Here is a 17,518-nt window from a genome sequence, read left to right on the forward strand (position 1 = left end):
CTTGGGGAACACCACTAGTTACCCCTCTCCATTCTGAGAATTTACCATTAATTCCTACCCTTTGTTCCCTGTCCTTTAACCAGTTCTCAATCCATGAAAGGACCTTCCCTTTTATCCCATGACAGCTTAATTTACGTAAGAGCCTTTGGTGAGGGACCTTGTCAAAGGCTTTCTGGAAATCTAAGTACACTATGTCCACCGGATCCCCCTTGTCCACATGTTTGTTGACCCCTTCAAAGAACTCTAATAGATTAGTAAGACACGATTTCCCTTTACAGAAACCATGTTGACTATTGCTCACCAGAAGGTAGAAGGGAGTACAGCAAAATAGAGACAATGGATTTCAGGAAGGTGGATTTTGGTAAGCTCAGAGGCTGATAGGTAAGGTCCCATGGGAATCCAGACTGAGGGGAAAAACAACTGAGGAGAGTTGGCAGTTTTTCAAAGGGACACTATTAAGGGCCCAAAAGCAAGCTATTCCGCTGGGTAGGAATGATAGAAAATGTGGCAAAAGACCAGCTTGGCTTAACCGCGAGATCTTGCATGATCTAAAAAATAAAAAGGTGTCATATAAAAATGGAAACTAGGACAAATTGCAAAGGATGAATATAGGCAAACGACACAGGAATGCAGGGGCAAGATTAGAAAGGCAAAGGCACAAAATTAGCTCAAACTAGCTATGGGAATAAGGGAAACAAGACGACTTTTTTATCAGTACATTAGAAGCAAGAGGAAGACCAAAGACAGGGCAGGCCCATTGCTCAGTGAGGAGGGAGAAACAGTAACAGGAAACTTGGAAATGGCAGAGATGCTCAATGACTTCTTTGTTTTGGTCTTCACTGAGAAGTCTGAAGGAATGCCTAACATAGTGAATGCTAATGGGAAGGGGGTAGGTTTAGAAGAGAAAATAAAAAAGAAGTTAAAAATCTCTTAGAAAAGTTAGATGCCTGCAAGTCACCAGGGCCTGATGAAATGCATCCTAGAATACTCAAGGAGCTAACAGAGGAGGTATCTGAGCCTCTAGCTATTATCTTTGGGAAATCATGGGAGACAGGAGAGATTCCAGAAGACTAGAAAAGGGCAAACATAGTGCCCATCTACAAAAAGGGAAATAAAAACAACCCAGGAAACTACAGACCAGTTAGTTTAACTTCTGTGCCAGAGAAGATAATGGAGCAAGTAATTAAAGAAATCATCTGCAAACACTTGGAAGGTGATAAGGTGATAGGGAATAGCCAGCATGGATTTGAAAAGAACAAATCATGTCAAACTAATCTGATAGCTTTCTTTGATAGGATAATGAGTCTTGTGGATAAGTGAGAAGCGGTGGTATACCTAGACTTTAGTAAAAGCAGCAAAGAATCCTGTGGCACCTTATAGACTAACAGTCTGTTAGTCTATAAGGTGCCACAGGATTCTTTGCTGCTTCTACAGAACCAGACTAACACGGCTACCCCTCTGATACTAGACTTTAGTAAGGCATTTGATATGGTCTCGCATGATATTCTTATCGATAAACTAGGCAAATACAACTTAGATGGAGCTACTATAAGGTGGGTGCATAACTGGCTGGATAACCGTACTCAGAGAGTAGTTATTAATGGTTCCCAATCCTTCTGGAAAGGTGTAACTAGTGGGGTTCTGCAGGGGTCTGTTTTGGGACCGTCTCTGTTCAATATCTTCATCAATGACTTAGATATTGGCATAGAAAGTACGCTATTAAGTTTGTAGATGATACCAAACTGGGAGGGATTGCAACTGCTTTGGAAGATAGGGTCATAATTCAAAATCTTCTGGACAAATTGGAGAAATGGTCTGAGGTAAACAGCATGAAGTTTAACAAAGACAAATGCAAAGTGCTCCACTTAGGAAGGAACAATCAGTTTCACACATACAGAATGGGAAGAGACTGTCTAGGAAGGAGTACGGCAGAAAGGGATCTAGGGGTTATAGTGGACCACAAGCTAAATATGAGTCATCAGTGTGATGCTGTTGCAAAAAAAGCAAACGTGATTCTGGGATTCATTAACAGGTGTGTTGTGAGCAAGGCACGATAAGTCATTCTTCCGCTCTACTCTGCGCTGGTTAGGCCTCAACTGGAGTATTGTGTCCAGTTCTGAGCACCGCATTTCAAGAAAGATGTGGAGAAATTTGAGAGGGTCCAGAGAAGAGCAACAAGAATGATTAAAGGTCTAGAGAACATGACCTATGAAGGAAGGCTGAAAGAATTGGGTTTGTTTAGTTTGGAAAAGAGAAGACTGAGAGGGGACATGATAGCAGTTTTCAGGGATCTAAAAGGGTGTCATAAGGAGGTGGGAGAAAACTTGTTCACCTTAACCTCTAAGGATAGAACAAGAAGCAATGGGCTTAAACTGCAGCAAGGGAGGTTTAGGTTGGACATTAGGAAAAAGTTCCTAACTGTCAGGGTGGTTAAACATTGGAATAAACTGCCTAGGGAGGTTGTGGAATCTCCATCTCTGGAGATATTTAAGAGTAGGTTAGATAAATGTCTATCAGGGATGGTCTAGACAGTATTTGGTCCTGCCATGAGGTAATTGGGGTAATGTGTGTAATATTTCCTCTCAAGGTCCCTTCCAGTCCTAGAATCTATGAATCTATGAAAACAAAAATGATGAGGGGTACGGAACAATTGCCATATGAGGAGAGATAAATAAGACTGGGACTTTTCAGCTTGGAAAAGAAATGACTAAAGGGGGATATGATAGAAGTCTATAAAATCATAAATGGTGCGGTGAAAGTGAATAAGAAAGTGTTATTTACTCCTTCACATAACACATTAACCAGGGGTCACCCAATGAAATTAATAGGCACACAACCTGTGGAAATCAACTTGTAGAACTCATTGCCAGGGGATGTTGTGAAGGCCAAAAGTATAACTGGGTTAAAAAAAGAATTAGCTATGTTCATGGAGGTTAGGTCCATGAACTGCTATTAGCCAAGACAGTAAAAGATACAACCCCATGCTCAGGGTGTCCCTAAACCTCTGACTGCTGGAAGATGGGATTGGACAACAGGGGATGGAGATCACTGGGTAATTGCTCTGCTCTGTGGCATTGGCCACTCTTGGAAGACAGGATACTGGGTTAGACAGACCATTGATCTGACCCAGTAGGACCGTTTTTATGTTAATCCCCATCTTTTGAGGTTTTTTAAGAACAGGTTGGACAAACACCTGGCAGGGAGGGTTTTGCTTGGTTCTGTCTCAGTAGGGGGGGAATGGACTAGATCATCTCTCACGATCCCCAAATTGGTACATTTAATAAGATCATAGCAATCTTCTGTGCATACGTCTCCAATAAAGGTGAAACAAGCAGTCAAAAAATGTGAAATCCCAAAGTAGCCAAGGTTTTCTGAAGTTATGACAGAAATAGTAAAGCAACAAAAACCAAACAAAACTACCCCCTCCAACCAATCAAACCTAAATAGAAGCAGAAATATTTTTTAAAAAATCCAAATTGACTGAAAAAAAACTTACTCTTGTTGTAGTTCCCAATGCTTAGGGCTCTCTGGACAATCGTTGCATCTGGGCTAACTCCTAATACTTCGCTTTTATGAAAATTTGGGACTTCTCTGTCTAAAGCAGAAGCAGCAGAATTGCCCTTTGTGCCTGTCTCTGATTATTTTAATTTATCAGAGAAATCAGTGATAGTTTGTATTTAACAGGCAGTTTCTGTTTTGTTGCCAATAATATCAAAATCATTGGTGAGTAGGTTAACTCTTTGTTCCTGCTTTTAGGGTTCTGTAACAGACAGCTGGTGATTTACCAGGGGAAGCTTTCTTGACTAATTTTCCAACAATCTTTGTTGTGCAAATAGGAACCTAGTGGTACAATTTCTCGGTCTACTTCCTCAGAATGCAGTGACTCCTGGGCTAATTCTGTGTTGCTCTTCCTAGTCATTAATGCTCAATCGTCTTATAACAGAAAGATTTCGAGGTGAATTCTCCCTGCAGGAGATCCCCATAACATCTAGCCCCAGAGATCCAGAGCTGCTGCAGGGCTGTGTTCTCAACCCCAACTATATAACCTTTTGCACTGCTGTAAATTCATTGCAATGTGACATCAATTTGTGCTGGTCCCTAAGAAAAGTTTTGTACTCCAGGGACTTGATGTTGTCTGACTTGCAGCTGAGTTGCAAGGGGAGTTGTTAAAATGTCCAAAGTTTTTGAAGGTACAAACTTTGCAACAGTTTAACAGCTGCCACTGGGATTGGAGTCCTAAAGTTAGATCCACAGCTGGTGTTAATCAGCAGAACTCTATTGGAGTCAATGAGCCAGATCCCCAGCTGGTGTAAATTGGCCATTGTTCCAATGGGGTCAATAAAGCGGCACTGATGTACTGGAGCAGCTGAGGATCTGGACACTGGAAATGTGTCTGTGAAATGGCCTTTAGGATGGAGAATATCTGTTTAACTAATTTCTCATGCCCAGTTCTGCCTTTTTAATTGTGTTGCAAGTTAACTGTGTGGCGGATATACACCATCGTAAGAGAGAGCAGAATTTGGCCCATAACATAGTTACATTAGCAGACATCACCAGAGCATCAGCAGGAGACAATGGAGGTGGAGCATTAACATTGAGAATGGGGTGGAGAGTACAGGTAATCTAGGCAAGGCCAAACACCTAAACAAATACTTTGCCTGAGTTTTTAATAAGGGGAATGAAAAGTTTAGAGATGGTGGCAGGGTAGCTAATGGGGAGGGAGAGCTCAGCAGTTTGAGCATTGGCCTCCTAAACCCAGGGTTGTGAGTTCAATCCTTGAGGGGGCCATTTGGGGTAAAACCAATACTTGGTCCTGCTAGTGAAGGCAGGGGGCTTGACTCACTGACCTTTCAGGGTCCCTTCCAGCTCTATGAGATAGGTATCTATTAATGGCAACAAGGATATGGAGGTAGAAATTACCACATCCGAGGTGGAAATCAAGCTCAAACAGCTTAATGGGACTAACTTAGGGGGCCCAGATCATCTCCATCCAAGAATTTTAAAGGAACTGGCACATGAAATTGCAAGGCCAATAGCAAGGATCTTTAATGAATCCATAAACTCAGGGGCCATACCCTGTGACTGGAAAATTGCTAATATAGTTCCTATTTTTAAGAAAGGAGGGAAAAAATGATGCAGGAAACTACAGGCCTGTTAGTTTGACCTCAATTGTATGCAAGGCCTTGGAACAAATTTGAAAGAGAAAGTAGGTAAAGACATAGAGGTGAACAAGAATTGGGATAAAATATAACATGATTTTACAAATTGTAGATCCTGCCAGACCAACCTGATCTCCTTCTTTGAGAAGATAACTGATTTTTTTAGACAAAGGAAATGCAGTAGATCTAATCTACCAGGATTTCAGTAAGGCATTTGATACAGTTCCACACGGGAAATTATGAGTTAAGTTGGAGAAGATGGGGATTAATATGAGAATTGAAACAGGGGACGGATAAGGAACTGATTAAAAGATAGACTACAATAGTTGAGGCTACATTTTAGTCATAGGTATTTTTAGTAAAAGTCATGGACAGGTCACGGGCCATAAACAAAAATTCATGGCCCATGACCTGTCCATGACTTGTACTATATACCCCTGATTAAAACTTGGGTGATCTGGGGAGTGGCCCAGGACCCCCACTGGTGCTGGGGGGGGGGTGGGTATTGGTGTGTGGCCCAGGACCCCTGCTGCTGCTGAGGGGGTTGTTGTCAGGGCTGGCAGGCTCCCTACCCAGCTCTGTGCGGCACTCTGGAAGCGGTGACATGTCCCTTGACTCCTGTGCAGAGGGACAGCCAGGGAGGCTCTGTGCACTACCCCTGCCCTGAGTGCCGGCTCCACAGCTCCCATTGGCCAGGAACCAAGCTGTGGGGTCAGTGCCTGTGGGTGGAGGCAGCACACGGAGCTGCCTGGCTGCACCTCCGCCTAGGAGCTGAGGAAGGGACATGTCGCCAGTCTGGGGAGCCCTCCGAGATAAGAGACGGTTACTCACCGTAGTAACTGTTGTTCTTCGAGATGTGTTGCTCCTATCCATTCCAGTCAGGTGTGCGCGCCGTGCGTGCACGGCTCTCCGGAACATTTTTACCCTAGCAACTCCGGCGGGCGGGCTGGTGCCCCCTGGAGTGGCGCCGCTATGGCGCCTGTTATATACCCCAGCCGGCCCGTCCGCTCCTCAGTTCCTTCTTGCTGGCTACTCCGACAGTGGGGAAGGAGGGCGGGTCTGGAATGGATAGGAGCAACACATCTCGAAGAACAACAGTTACTACGGTGAGTAACCGACTCTTCTTCTTCGAGTGATTGCTCCTATGCATTCCAGTCAGGTGATTCCCAAGCCTTACCTAGGCGGTGGGGTCGGAGTGAGACGTCGCGGAGTGTAATACTGCGGAGCCGAAGGCTGCATCGTCTCTTGATTGCTGCACCAACGCGTAGTGGGAGGCGAAGGTGTGGACAGAAGACCAGGTAGCCGCTCTACAGATGTCCTGGATGGGGACATGGGCCAGGAAGGCGGCCGACGAGGCGTGCGCTCTCGTCGAGTGAGCAGTGAGGCGGCATGGTGGCTCACGAGCAAGCTCGTAGCACGTCCGAATACATGCCGTAACCCATGAGGAAATTCGTTGCGAGGAGACCGGCTCGCCCTTCATGCGGTCAGCAACCGCTACGAACAGCTGGGGCGAACGCCGGAAGGGCTTCGTCTGCTCGATGTAAAAAGCGAGCGCCCTGCGGACGTTGAGGGTGTGAAGCTGTTGCTCCCGAGGCGAGGTATGCAGCTTCAGGAAGAAGACCGGGAGGAAGATCTCCTGGTTGAGGTGGAAGGCCGACACCACCTTAGGGAGGAAGGCCAGATGTGGTCAAAGCTGTACCTTGTCCCCGTGGAAGACGGTGTATGGTGGACCCACCGTTAGAGCACGGAGCTCAGAGACTCGTCTCGCTGATGTAACGGCGACAAGGAAGGCTGTCTTCCAGGAGAGGTAGAGCAGGGAGCACGTGGCCAAGGGCTCGAAGGGGGGACCCATCAGCTTGGCCAGCACGAGGTTCAACTCCCAGGTCGGGGCAGGACGCTGCACCGGCGGGTACAAGCGGTCCAGGCCTTTAAGGAAGCGGGAAACCATCTGGTTGGAGAAGATGGACCGACCTTCTACAGATGGACGAAAGGCGGACACTGCTGCCAGGTGAACTCTCAAGGAGGAGACCGCAAGACCTTGCTCCTTAAGGTACCAGAGGTAGTCCAGGATGGTAGGGACAGGGACTACGAATGGATTGAGGCCTCGTTGATCACACCAGAGTGCGAATCGCTTCCATTTCGCCAGATAGGTGGAGCTAGTGGAAGGCTTTCTGCTCTCTAGCAGGACTTGCTGTACTGCCGCCGAACAGTCCCTCTCTGCGTGGGTCAACCACTCAGGTACCAAGCTGTAAGATGGAGGGACTGCAGGTTCGGATGGCGGAGTCTGCCGAAGTCCTGGGTGATGAGGTCCAGCCATAACGGAAGGGGGATGGGATCCCGAACGGAGAGCTCGAGCAGCAGGGTGTACCAGTGCTGCCTCTGCCAGGCCGGAGCTACGAGTATGACATGGGCTCCGTCCCTCCGAAGTTTCAGGAGCACTCGGTGCACTAGTGGGAACGGAGGGAAGGCATAGAGGAGGCGATCTGTCCAGGGGTAAAGGAAGGCGTCCAACAGGGAGCCTGGCGAGCGACCCTGGTACGAGCAAAACAGGTGGCACTTCCTGTTCTCCCTGGAGGCGAATAGGTCTATCTGGGGAAACCCCCACCTCTGGAAGATTGTGTGCACGACATCGGGACGGAGGGACCACTCGTGGGAGAGGAACGACCTGCTGAGATGGTCGGCCAGCGTGTTCTGCACTCCCGGAAGAAAGGACGCTTCCAGGTGAATGGAGTGGGTCACGCAGAAGTCCCACAGGAGCAGCGCTTCCTTGCAGAGGAGGGAGGAGTGGGCTCCGCCCTGCTTGTTCACGTAGAACATTGCCGTGGTGTCCGTGAACACTGTCACACAGCGGCCTTGCAGGTGGGTGCGGAAGGTGTGACACGCCAAACGGATCGCTCGCAGCTCGCGGATATTGATGTGCAGAGCGAGCTCTTGGGGCGACCAAAGGCCTTGGATGTGAAGGTCGCCCAGGTGAGCTCCCCAACCGAGCGCTGAGGTATCCGTGGTCAGAGTGGCGGATGGACGAGGAGGGTGGAACGGGACTCCCGCACACACGACCTCCGGGTCGAGCCACCAGCGGAGGGACTCGAGGGTCAGCTTGGTGATCGTGATCACCATGTCGATGGGATCTCGATGCGGCCGGTACACCGACGCGAGCCAAGACTGGAACGGGCGGAGGTGGAGCCGTGTGTACGCGATGACATACGTACACGATGCCATGTGGCCCAGGAGGCAGAGGCAGGATCGCACCGTCGTGGTCGGGAAGGTGACGAGGTCCCGGATGATGGAGACCATCGTCTGGTGCCAAGATCGTGGTAGGCAGGCGCGGGCCAACGAGGAGTCGAGGACCGCTCCAATGAACTCCACCCGCTGCGACGGAATCAAGGTGGACTTCTCAGTATTGATGAGAAGACCGAGTCGCTGAAAGAGGGACAGGATTTCTGTCATCTGGCCCAATACCAGGCGCCGAGACGTTCCGCGAACCAGCCAATCGTCGAGATATGGGTAGACGTGTATCTGACGACGGCGGAGGGCTGCGGCAACCACTGCCATGCACTTGGTAAACACTCTCGGTGCGGTGGATAGGCCGAATGGCAACACTGCGAACTGGTAGTGTGCATTGTTCACCACGAAACGCAGGTAGCGTCAATGGGGAGGGTAGATCGTGACATGGAAGTAGGCGTCCTTCATGTCGAGGGCAGCAAACCAGTCTCCCGGATCCAGAGAGGGAAAGATGGTCCCCAGGGTGACCATGCGAAACTTGGGCTTGAGCAGATATTTGTTTAGCTCGCGAAGGTCCAGGATAGGACGTAGCCCTCCTTTCGATTTGGGGATGAGAAAATAACGGGAATAGAATCCCCTGCCCCGCCTGTCTTGAGGCACTGCCTCTATGGCACCCACGCTCAACAGAGTCTGGACCTCTTGTAAGAGGAATTGCTCGTGAGAGGGGTCCCTGAAGAGGGACAGGGAGGGTGGGTGGGAAGGGGGGGCCGAAACAAACTGAAGGCGGTATCCCGACTGGATTGTTTGGAGCACCCAGTTGTCCGTAGTTATATGGGACCACGCCAAAAAGAAATGGGAGAGGCGGTTGCGAAACAAAAGGGTAGGATCCGGTGGAGAGACTGATGGGCCATCCTCGGGCGTCCCATCAAAAGGCCTGCTTGGAGCCTTGCGGGGCCTTGGAAGGGGCCTGGGCCTGGTTGCGCCTGTTGCCGGATGGACGATGGCGATTCTGGCCTGGTCGCCTGCTGTTGTACGGGCGGTACCGCTGTTGAGGGAAAGACCGGGAGGGTTGTTGCCGGAAGGACCTGCGCTGCGGAGCCGGTGTGTGCATCCCGAGGGTGAGGATGGCGATGTGACCGTCCTTCAGGGTCTGGATCCGGGAATCAGTTTTCTCGGAGAAAAGACCCTGAGTGTCAAAGGGCAGGTCCTGTAACGTATACTGCACCTCCGGTGGCAGGGTGGAGGACTGCAGCCAGGATATGCGCCGCATCGTCACCCCTGAGGCCAAGGTCCGAGCTCCCGAGTCCGCAGAGTCAAGGGCGGCCTGGATGGAGGACCTGGACGATTTCTTCCCCTCCTCCAACAACGCGGAGAACTCCTGGCGGGAGGCTGTTGGCAGGAGCTCTGTAAATTTCGCCAGGGACGCCATGATGTCATACACGTACCTGGCGAGGAGGACCATCTGGTTGGCGATGCGAAGTTGCAGGCCGCCAGCCGAGTAGACCTTGCGGCCCAACAGGTCCATTCGCCGCGCGTCCTTCGACTTTGGCGCAGGGGCAGGTTGACCATGCCTCTCCCTGTCATTGACCGACTGAACGACCAACGAGTCTGGGGTCGGGTGAGTATACAGATACTCGTAGCCCGTGGGGGGGACTGAGTACTTGCGCTCAACCCCACGGGCCGTAGGAGGGATGGACGCAGGCGTCTGCCAGAGTGTGGTTGCGTTCCTTTGTATCGTCCGAATGAACGGTAATGCCACGCGCACTGGAGCCTCCGCTCCAACGACATTTGTTATGGGGTCCTCGTCCTCCTGGACCTCTGCCACGGGGAGAGCCATGGCCGTCGCCACGCGGCGAAGCAGGTCTTGGTGCGCCCTTAGGTCTATCGGCGGAGGATCCTTGGCGGATGCTCCAGCCACCGCCTCGTCAGGTGAGGACGACGAGGACAAGCCCTGGACGACAGCCTCCGTCGATGGACCTGCTGACTGCTCGTCAGCTGGGTCGGGTTACGTGTGCCTCTGGGGGTCAGGCGGCATGGAAACCGCGCCCGGTGACGAAGGGGCCGGTCGGCTGACGGTCGCCTCTGGTACCCTGCACTCGGAGGCAGGGGCTCTTGGAGGGAACGGCACCCCCTGAGTCTCATACTGGGCCCAGGGAACCCAGAAGCCCCACTGCTGTGCCCCCTGAGGTTGGTCTTGTGGGGTAGGTGGCAGGTGCCCGTTACTGTCTGCCCTGGAAGCGACCGACGCGGGGCGGGATGGCCATGGAGGCGCCGAGGCGCTGACGGATTGCGCCGTCGAATGAGGCAGTCTGTCCCCGGACGGTGCCGAGGATCGGTGCCGGTCTGCACGGTACCGGGATGGTGACCGAGACCAACGTCCGCTGCGGTGACGGGAGCTCGACTGGTGCCGGGAGCTCGACCGGGATCCGGACCTGCGGCGCCAGGAGCGGCTACGCGAGTCGCGGTGCCGGGAACGGTGCCGGGAAGCAGACCTCCGTTGGTGCCGACGCGAAGGCGATCGGGACCTGGAGCGACGCCGGGAGTGCGACCGGTACCGCGATGTCGAACGGTACCGGGACTGCGACCGGCGTCGGGACGGCAACCGGTACCACGATGGCGAGCGGTGCCGAGATCTCGAGTGACGGGACGGTGACCTGCGGCGGGACCGGGAACGTGACCGGGACCGGGAGCGTCGTCCGTGCCGTCTGTCCGGAGAGGGCGGCCGGATCATCATTGCCGGCTTTCCCGCCGAAACGACAGCCCGCACCGGCGGTGCCGGGGGCCGGAGGCTCGGTGCCTCTGTGAGCTCTATGAGCTCGCGCGCCGTGGAGAAAGTCTCTGGCGTCGATGGCAGCCGGAGCTCAACCACGGTCGGTGCCAGGGAGCATGGCGGTGCCGGACTCGACGGCCCTGCGGCGCCGGAGTCAACAGCCCGGTGCACGTCCTGTGCACAGCCACAGCGGGGACCGCAGGTGGCGCAATTGTCTTGGCTGCTGGGCCCTCAGCGTGGGGCTTGGCACCTGCTTTCGCCGGCTTGCGCTTCCTTGATGGCGACAGGGAGCGGTGCCGGGCCTTCGGTGCCGGTGGCTGAGGTCGCGGAGTCTCGGTGCCGGAACGGCCTGGGGCTGGCGGTGCGCTCCGGACCGATGAAGCCTTCGGCGCCGGCGCAGACGGTGCCGGGGGCTGGAGCGAAGCCTCCATGAGGAGCTGCTTTAATCGTATGTCCCGCTCCTTACGCGTCCGGGGTTTGAAAGAGGAACAGACAGAGCACTTATCTGCCCTGTGACTCTCACCGAGGCACCGGAGGCAGGAGTCGTGCGGATCCCCTACTGGCATAGGCCGCTGGCAAGATGCACAGGGCTTAAAGCCCGGTGCCTTGGGCATGAGCCCGCACCGGGGGAGGAAAGGGAGGGGAACCCCCCCCTTAACCTTATCCTAAAAGCTAACTATCTAAGTAACAGAAACTATCTACACTAACCACTAAACGAACTATATACACGAGAAGGTAGCGAGAGCTAGGGCTGTGGAGGACAGAGAGCACTCCACAGTTCCAACTGGCCATCACGGGTGGTAAGAAGGAACTGAGGAGCGGACGGGCCGGCTGGGGTATATAACAGGCGCCATAGCGGCGCCACTCCAGGGGGCGCCAGCCGGCCCACCGGAGTTGCTAGGGTAAAAATGTTCCGGAGAGCCGTGCACGCGCGGCGCGCACACCTGACTGGAATGCATAGGAGCAATCACTCGAAGAAGAAGTGCCACCCAGAGCCCTCACCCGCTCCCTCACCCCAATCCCCTGCCTCAGCCTGGAGCCCCCTCCTACACCCCAAACCCCTCGTCCCCGGCCCCACCCCAGATCTTTCACCCCCAGCTGGAGCCCTCATCCACTCCCACACCCCAAACCCCTGCCTCAGCCCTGAGCCCCCTCCCACACCCAAACTCCTGCTGCTGCTGGGGGGTGGAGTGGTGGCCCAAGTCTGCCCCAGCAGCAGTTGGTGTGGCTGGCCCAGGGGCTGCCCGAGCTGCTCAGGAGGTGCCCGGGCCAACTGCACCCGCCGCTGCAGAAGTCATGAGGTCACGGAAAGTCATAGAATCCATGATTTCTGTGGCCTCTATGACAGACTTGCAGCCTTAACAATGGGTCATACTGAAGGGTGATCTGTCAGGCTGGAGGGAGGTTAGTAACAGAGTTAGTAACAGAGTTAGTAACAGAGTAACAGAGTTCCTTTGGGATTGGTCTTGAGACCAATCTTATTTAACATTTTTATTACTAACATTAACACAAAAAGTGGGAGTATACTAATAAAATTTGCAGATGACACAAAGTTGGGGGGTATTGCCAACATGGAGGAGGAAGACCGGAATATCCTACAAATCAATCTGGATGACCTTGTAAACTGGAGTTATACAAAAGGGTTGAACTTTAATAGTGCAAAGTGTAAGGTCATAAGTTTAGGGACAAATAACAAGAATTTTTGCTATAAGCTGGGGACTTATTAGTTGGAAGTGACAGAGGAGGAAAAAAACCTGTGTGTTTTGGTTGATCACAGGATGACTATGAGCTGTCAATGTGACGTAGCCTGAAAAAGGCTAGTGCAATCCCAGGATGATTCAGGTGAGGTATTTCCTGTAGAGACAGGGAATTGTTAGTACCATTGTACAAGGCACTGGTGAGACCTCATCTGTGTGCAATTCTGGTCTCCCATGTTTAAGAAAGACGAATTCAGACTGGAACAGGTGCAGAGAAGGGCTACTAGGATGATCAGAGGAATGGAGAACCTACCTTATGAAAGGGGCTCCAAAGAGAACATAAGACCATAAGAACGGCCGTACTGGGTCAGACCAAAGGTCCATCTAGCCCAGTATCCTGTCTACCAACAGTGGCCAATGCCAGGTGCCCCAGAGGGAGTGAACCTAACAGGTAATGATCAAGTGATCCCTCTCCTGCCTTCCATCTCCATCCTCTGACAAACAGAGGCTAGGGACACCATTCCTTACCCATCCTGGCTAATAGCCATTAATGGACTTAACCTCCATGAATGTATCCTCTTTTAAACGCTGTTATAGTCCTAGCCTTCACAACCTCCTCAGCTTGATAAGTTCATGGAGGGGATGGTGTGATGGGACTGCCTACAACAGCATGTAGCTGCTCTGCAACTGCTAGCAGCAAATATCTCCAATGGCTGGTGATGGGATGCTTGATGGGAAGGGCTCTGAGTTACTACAGAGAATTCTTTCCCTGGTGTCTGGCTGCTGGGTCTTGCCCACATGCTCAGGGTCTAACCGATCACCCTATTTGGAGTAGGGAAGGAATTTTCTCCCTGAGTCAGATTGGCAGAGACCCTGGGGGGTTTTGCCTTCTTCTGCAGCATGGGGCACGGGTCACTTGCAGGTTTAAACTAGTGTCAGTGGTGGATTCTCTGTAACTTGAAGTCTTTAAATCACAATTTGAGGAAGTAACTCAGCCAGAGGTTAGGGGTCTATTACAACAGTGGGTGGGCGTGTATTGTGCAGGAGGTCAGACTATAGGATCATGATGGTCCCTACGAGTCTATGAGTTACTCCAGATTTACACTAGTGTAGCAGAGAGGAGTCTTTGTTCCTTTGAGCCTCGCTGGGCCTGAGCCTAGCGCACTGGGGAAACCCATTGATTTCAGTAGCAGTGTCAAACTGGAATGGGGGGTGAATCTGTGTTGTGGTGTTAAAAACTTTTTCTGCAGCTACAGAAAACTTCTTTATAGTAATATTAATAACACCTCACTGTTACAGAGCAATCTGTGTTCATTTTATAGATGGGGAAACTGAGGCAAGGGGTGGTGAAGTGACTCACCCAAGGTCACCCAGCAGGCCAGTGGTAGAGGCTGAGCCAGGACTAAAACCCAGTCTCCTAAGTCCCAGTTCATTGCACTATCCACTAGGCAACAGTGCCTCTGGTTGAAATTGGAGAAACATTTATCTTAATTGTTTACTCTCTGTTTTTTTCCTTCCCCCACTTTGTCAAAGGACAGAAAAATTGATAGAAGGTGAGAATTTTACAGTAGTTTCAACATGAAAATGTGACTATTTTAATTATTTTGGTTTGATGTTGTTTAGAAACATGAACATTTTTGGTAAATACAAAGTTTTTTTGACAAAGTCATTGACAAAGTTTTGACCAGCTGTAGGTGTTAGGCACTGACTGAGTACCAGATTTGTACCTAGGTGCCTTAAAATGAATGGGAATAAGGTGCACATGTGCTTTGAAAAATCCCACAAGGCACCTAAATACTTTTTAAAAATTGCAAAAATCAAAATGAAGACAAATTTCATTTCACTTAGAAATTTCCCACTAAGCAATAGGGAAAAAATGACATTTTGGGGTCTCTCCCCTTTCCCCCTCTTTTCTACTTCCCCCTTGGATGGGGAAACAAAAAAAGAGAACATAGAAATAGAAAATAAAAGGAACTCGCCCACCCCCAATCTAAGGACTGACAAAAAAATTTGCTATTGAAATTGGAAACAAAATGGAAACTTTCATTTCACTTCAAATTTCCCATCAATAAATAAATAAGTTTGGAAAAACTGATATTTTCCCTTTTTTTTGGACAAAATCCCATTTTTTGACAGGATAATTTTTTGGCTGGATAAAATGTCAATTAGTCCCAGCTTAGTGGGTTCAAAGCCCAGCCGATGAGCCCTGCAGAGGGATATGCGCCAAGGACCAAGGTAACAGCATTGTCACTACCAACACAGGAAGACTAGTAGCAGTATAGTCACTGCCACGATAAATTAGCCCCATTGGGGTTGGCGGTGGAACTCTAGGAGCTTTCTCCTACACATCCCGTCCTGAGGTCCAAGCTCTATTTCTCCTCTGCCTCCACCTTTCTCCCCACTAGCTTGCTGAGCGCCCGCTTCATGTCCTCATTTCTCAGGGTGTAGATGATGGGGTTCAGCAAGGGGGTGATGGCTGTGAAGAACACTGACACCACCTTGTCCTCAGAGAAGCTGGTGGAAGGGCGGGAGTAGATGAAGATGCAGTGGCCCAGGAAGAGCGTCACCACCGTCAGGTGGGCGGCACAGGTGGAGAGCGCCTTGCGCCGCCCCTCGGAGAAGCGGTTCCTCAGGGAGACCAGAATGACGCCATAGGAGCCCACCAGCACCACGAAGCAGACCACGGAGATGAGCCCCGAGTTGGAGATGATGAGCACCTCGATGATGTAGGTGTTGGTGCAGGCCAGCCTGATGACCGGCGGCACATCACAGAAGAAGTTGTCTATCTCCCGGGGCCCGCAGTACGGCAGCTTGATGGTCATGCTGGTCAGAGCTAGGGAGTGCACGGTCCCACCCAGCCACACAGCACCAGCCAGCAGCAAACATACCTTGTGGTTCATGACGGTGAGGTAGTGCATGGGGTTGCAGATGGCCACGTAGCGGTCATAGGCCATGACAGTGAGGAGGAAGATCTCTGTGCAGGTGAAAAGGTGGAGGAAGAACATCTGCGCCACGCAACCCCCAAAGGAGATGGTCTTCTCCACCGAGAGGAAGTCGGACAGCATCTTGGGCACAGTGACCGAGGCGTGGCAGATGTCGATGAAGGAAAGGTTGGTGAGGAAGAAATACATGGGTGTGTGGAGGTGCCGGTCATGAACAATGGTGACCATAATAAGGATGTTCCCAGCCAAGGTTAGCAGGTAGATGGGTAGGAAGACCATGAAGAGGATCAGCTGCGTCTCTGGGTTGGAGGAGAGTCCCAGCAGGATGAACTCAGTCACCATGGTCTGATTCGGGGTCACTGCCTCTGCCATGTTTGTTCCTAGAAAGGAGAGAAAATTGTTATAGGAATTGGGTAGGATCCCCTTTAAGTAGCTTCAGAGCCCTCCAGTGAGCCTGCCTGTCTTCTGTTGAAAAAGCCACCCATATAGAGTAGCAGTATCTATAGGTAGCTAGACCTTGTAGGTTTGTGTATAGTTAATACACATGGTTATTTGATACCCAGTGATGTCCATGTGGTTTCTTCATACCCATAATGTATAGCTGGATGACAACTTTTGGAGGAATAGCTTATTCTCTGAAAAATGCAGTTAAGGCAGACAGAAGCTATTCATGAATTAGGGTCAAATTCAGTGAATCGTGTCCAATAAAAAAGGCCAAAATTAGTAAAATCTAAATGTTTGATTTTGACATTTTTGAAGCAAAAGTTTTATGTTTCAAAATGAAGTTTCATTAAGAAATTTAGCTAAATTTATTTAAACCAATAATCAAAGAAAAAAGGCAAAAACACCCCAAAATGAAACAAAACAAACAATTCATGATGGGTTGAACAAAATATTTAGTTCATCCTGAAATGAAATTTTTCAGGTTTTTATTTCTGTGGGAAAAACTGGAAAAAATTCATTTTAGATCAACCCAAAATGAAAGTATTTTGGATTTTTCCATTTGGCCACCAACTGACAGATCAGTTATTCACTCTTCACAAATAGAGAGCAAAGATGCAAGAGTTGTCTTGCCAGGCCTTCGCGGCTCTTAAGGCAACAGTTGCCTCTGGCAGCCCCCTGGTGCCGGGCACTGCACAGACACACGGTCATGGGTAGTACTTTTCCTGAAGAGCTCACAGTCTAAATAAGCAAAAGGTGGTGGGAAACTGAGGCACAGAGAAGAAAAGTGACTTGCCCAAGATCAGTGGCAGAATCAGGAACAGAACCAGGTTTCTGAGTTGCAGCCAATAGACCCACGTTGCTTCCCCATATCACTTCTCCTCCTAACAGCCCTGGGCTAGTTTCTCCTGATCCACCACTTCAACCACAAAAGCCCAAATCCTCAAACGGTGTAAACAGGTGTTGCTCTTATTCTAGACCTGTCTATCTGCCTGCCTGCCTGCTACTTCTTCTCTCCACAGTATCTCTCTCTCTCTCTCTCTCTCTCTCTCTCTCTCTAGTTCTGGTGTTGGGGCCTGTCCCCACTATATCTGATCACTTTGGGGGAGATTTTCAAAGGCACAAAGGGGCACACAAATCCTGTTGAAATTCAATGAGAGTCAGGCACCTAACTCACTTAGGTTTGTGTTTGAATCCCAGTAGGTGCCTATCTGCATCTTTAGGGGCCTGAATATCTTTGTAAACCTGGTCCCATGTCCTCTGCTTTCGAAAGACCCCCCTTTATAG

The 17,518-nt window shown here is 50.6% G+C and overlaps 1 protein-coding gene across 1 annotated transcript; it reads right to left on the reverse strand.

Moving 5' to 3' along the window:
• Window positions 1–15,217: 15,217 nt before the first annotated feature.
• LOC120380826 (olfactory receptor 4E1-like) lies at window positions 15,218–16,162 on the reverse strand. The gene has a single exon (XM_039498728.1). It carries the CDS (start codon window positions 16,160–16,162, stop codon window positions 15,218–15,220), a length of 945 nt encoding a protein of 314 aa, XP_039354662.1.
• Between the last annotated feature and the right edge of the window lie 1,356 nt (window positions 16,163–17,518).

Source organism: Mauremys reevesii, linkage group 13 (assembly GCF_016161935.1).
Source record: "Mauremys reevesii isolate NIE-2019 linkage group 13, ASM1616193v1, whole genome shotgun sequence".
NCBI classification, from domain to species: Eukaryota; Metazoa; Chordata; order Testudines; family Geoemydidae; genus Mauremys; species Mauremys reevesii.

Coding starts and splice junctions, on each gene's coding strand:
- LOC120380826 (XM_039498728.1), bottom strand. CDS start 16,162: ATGGCAGAGGCAGTGACCCCGAATCAGACCATGGTGACTGAGTTCATC.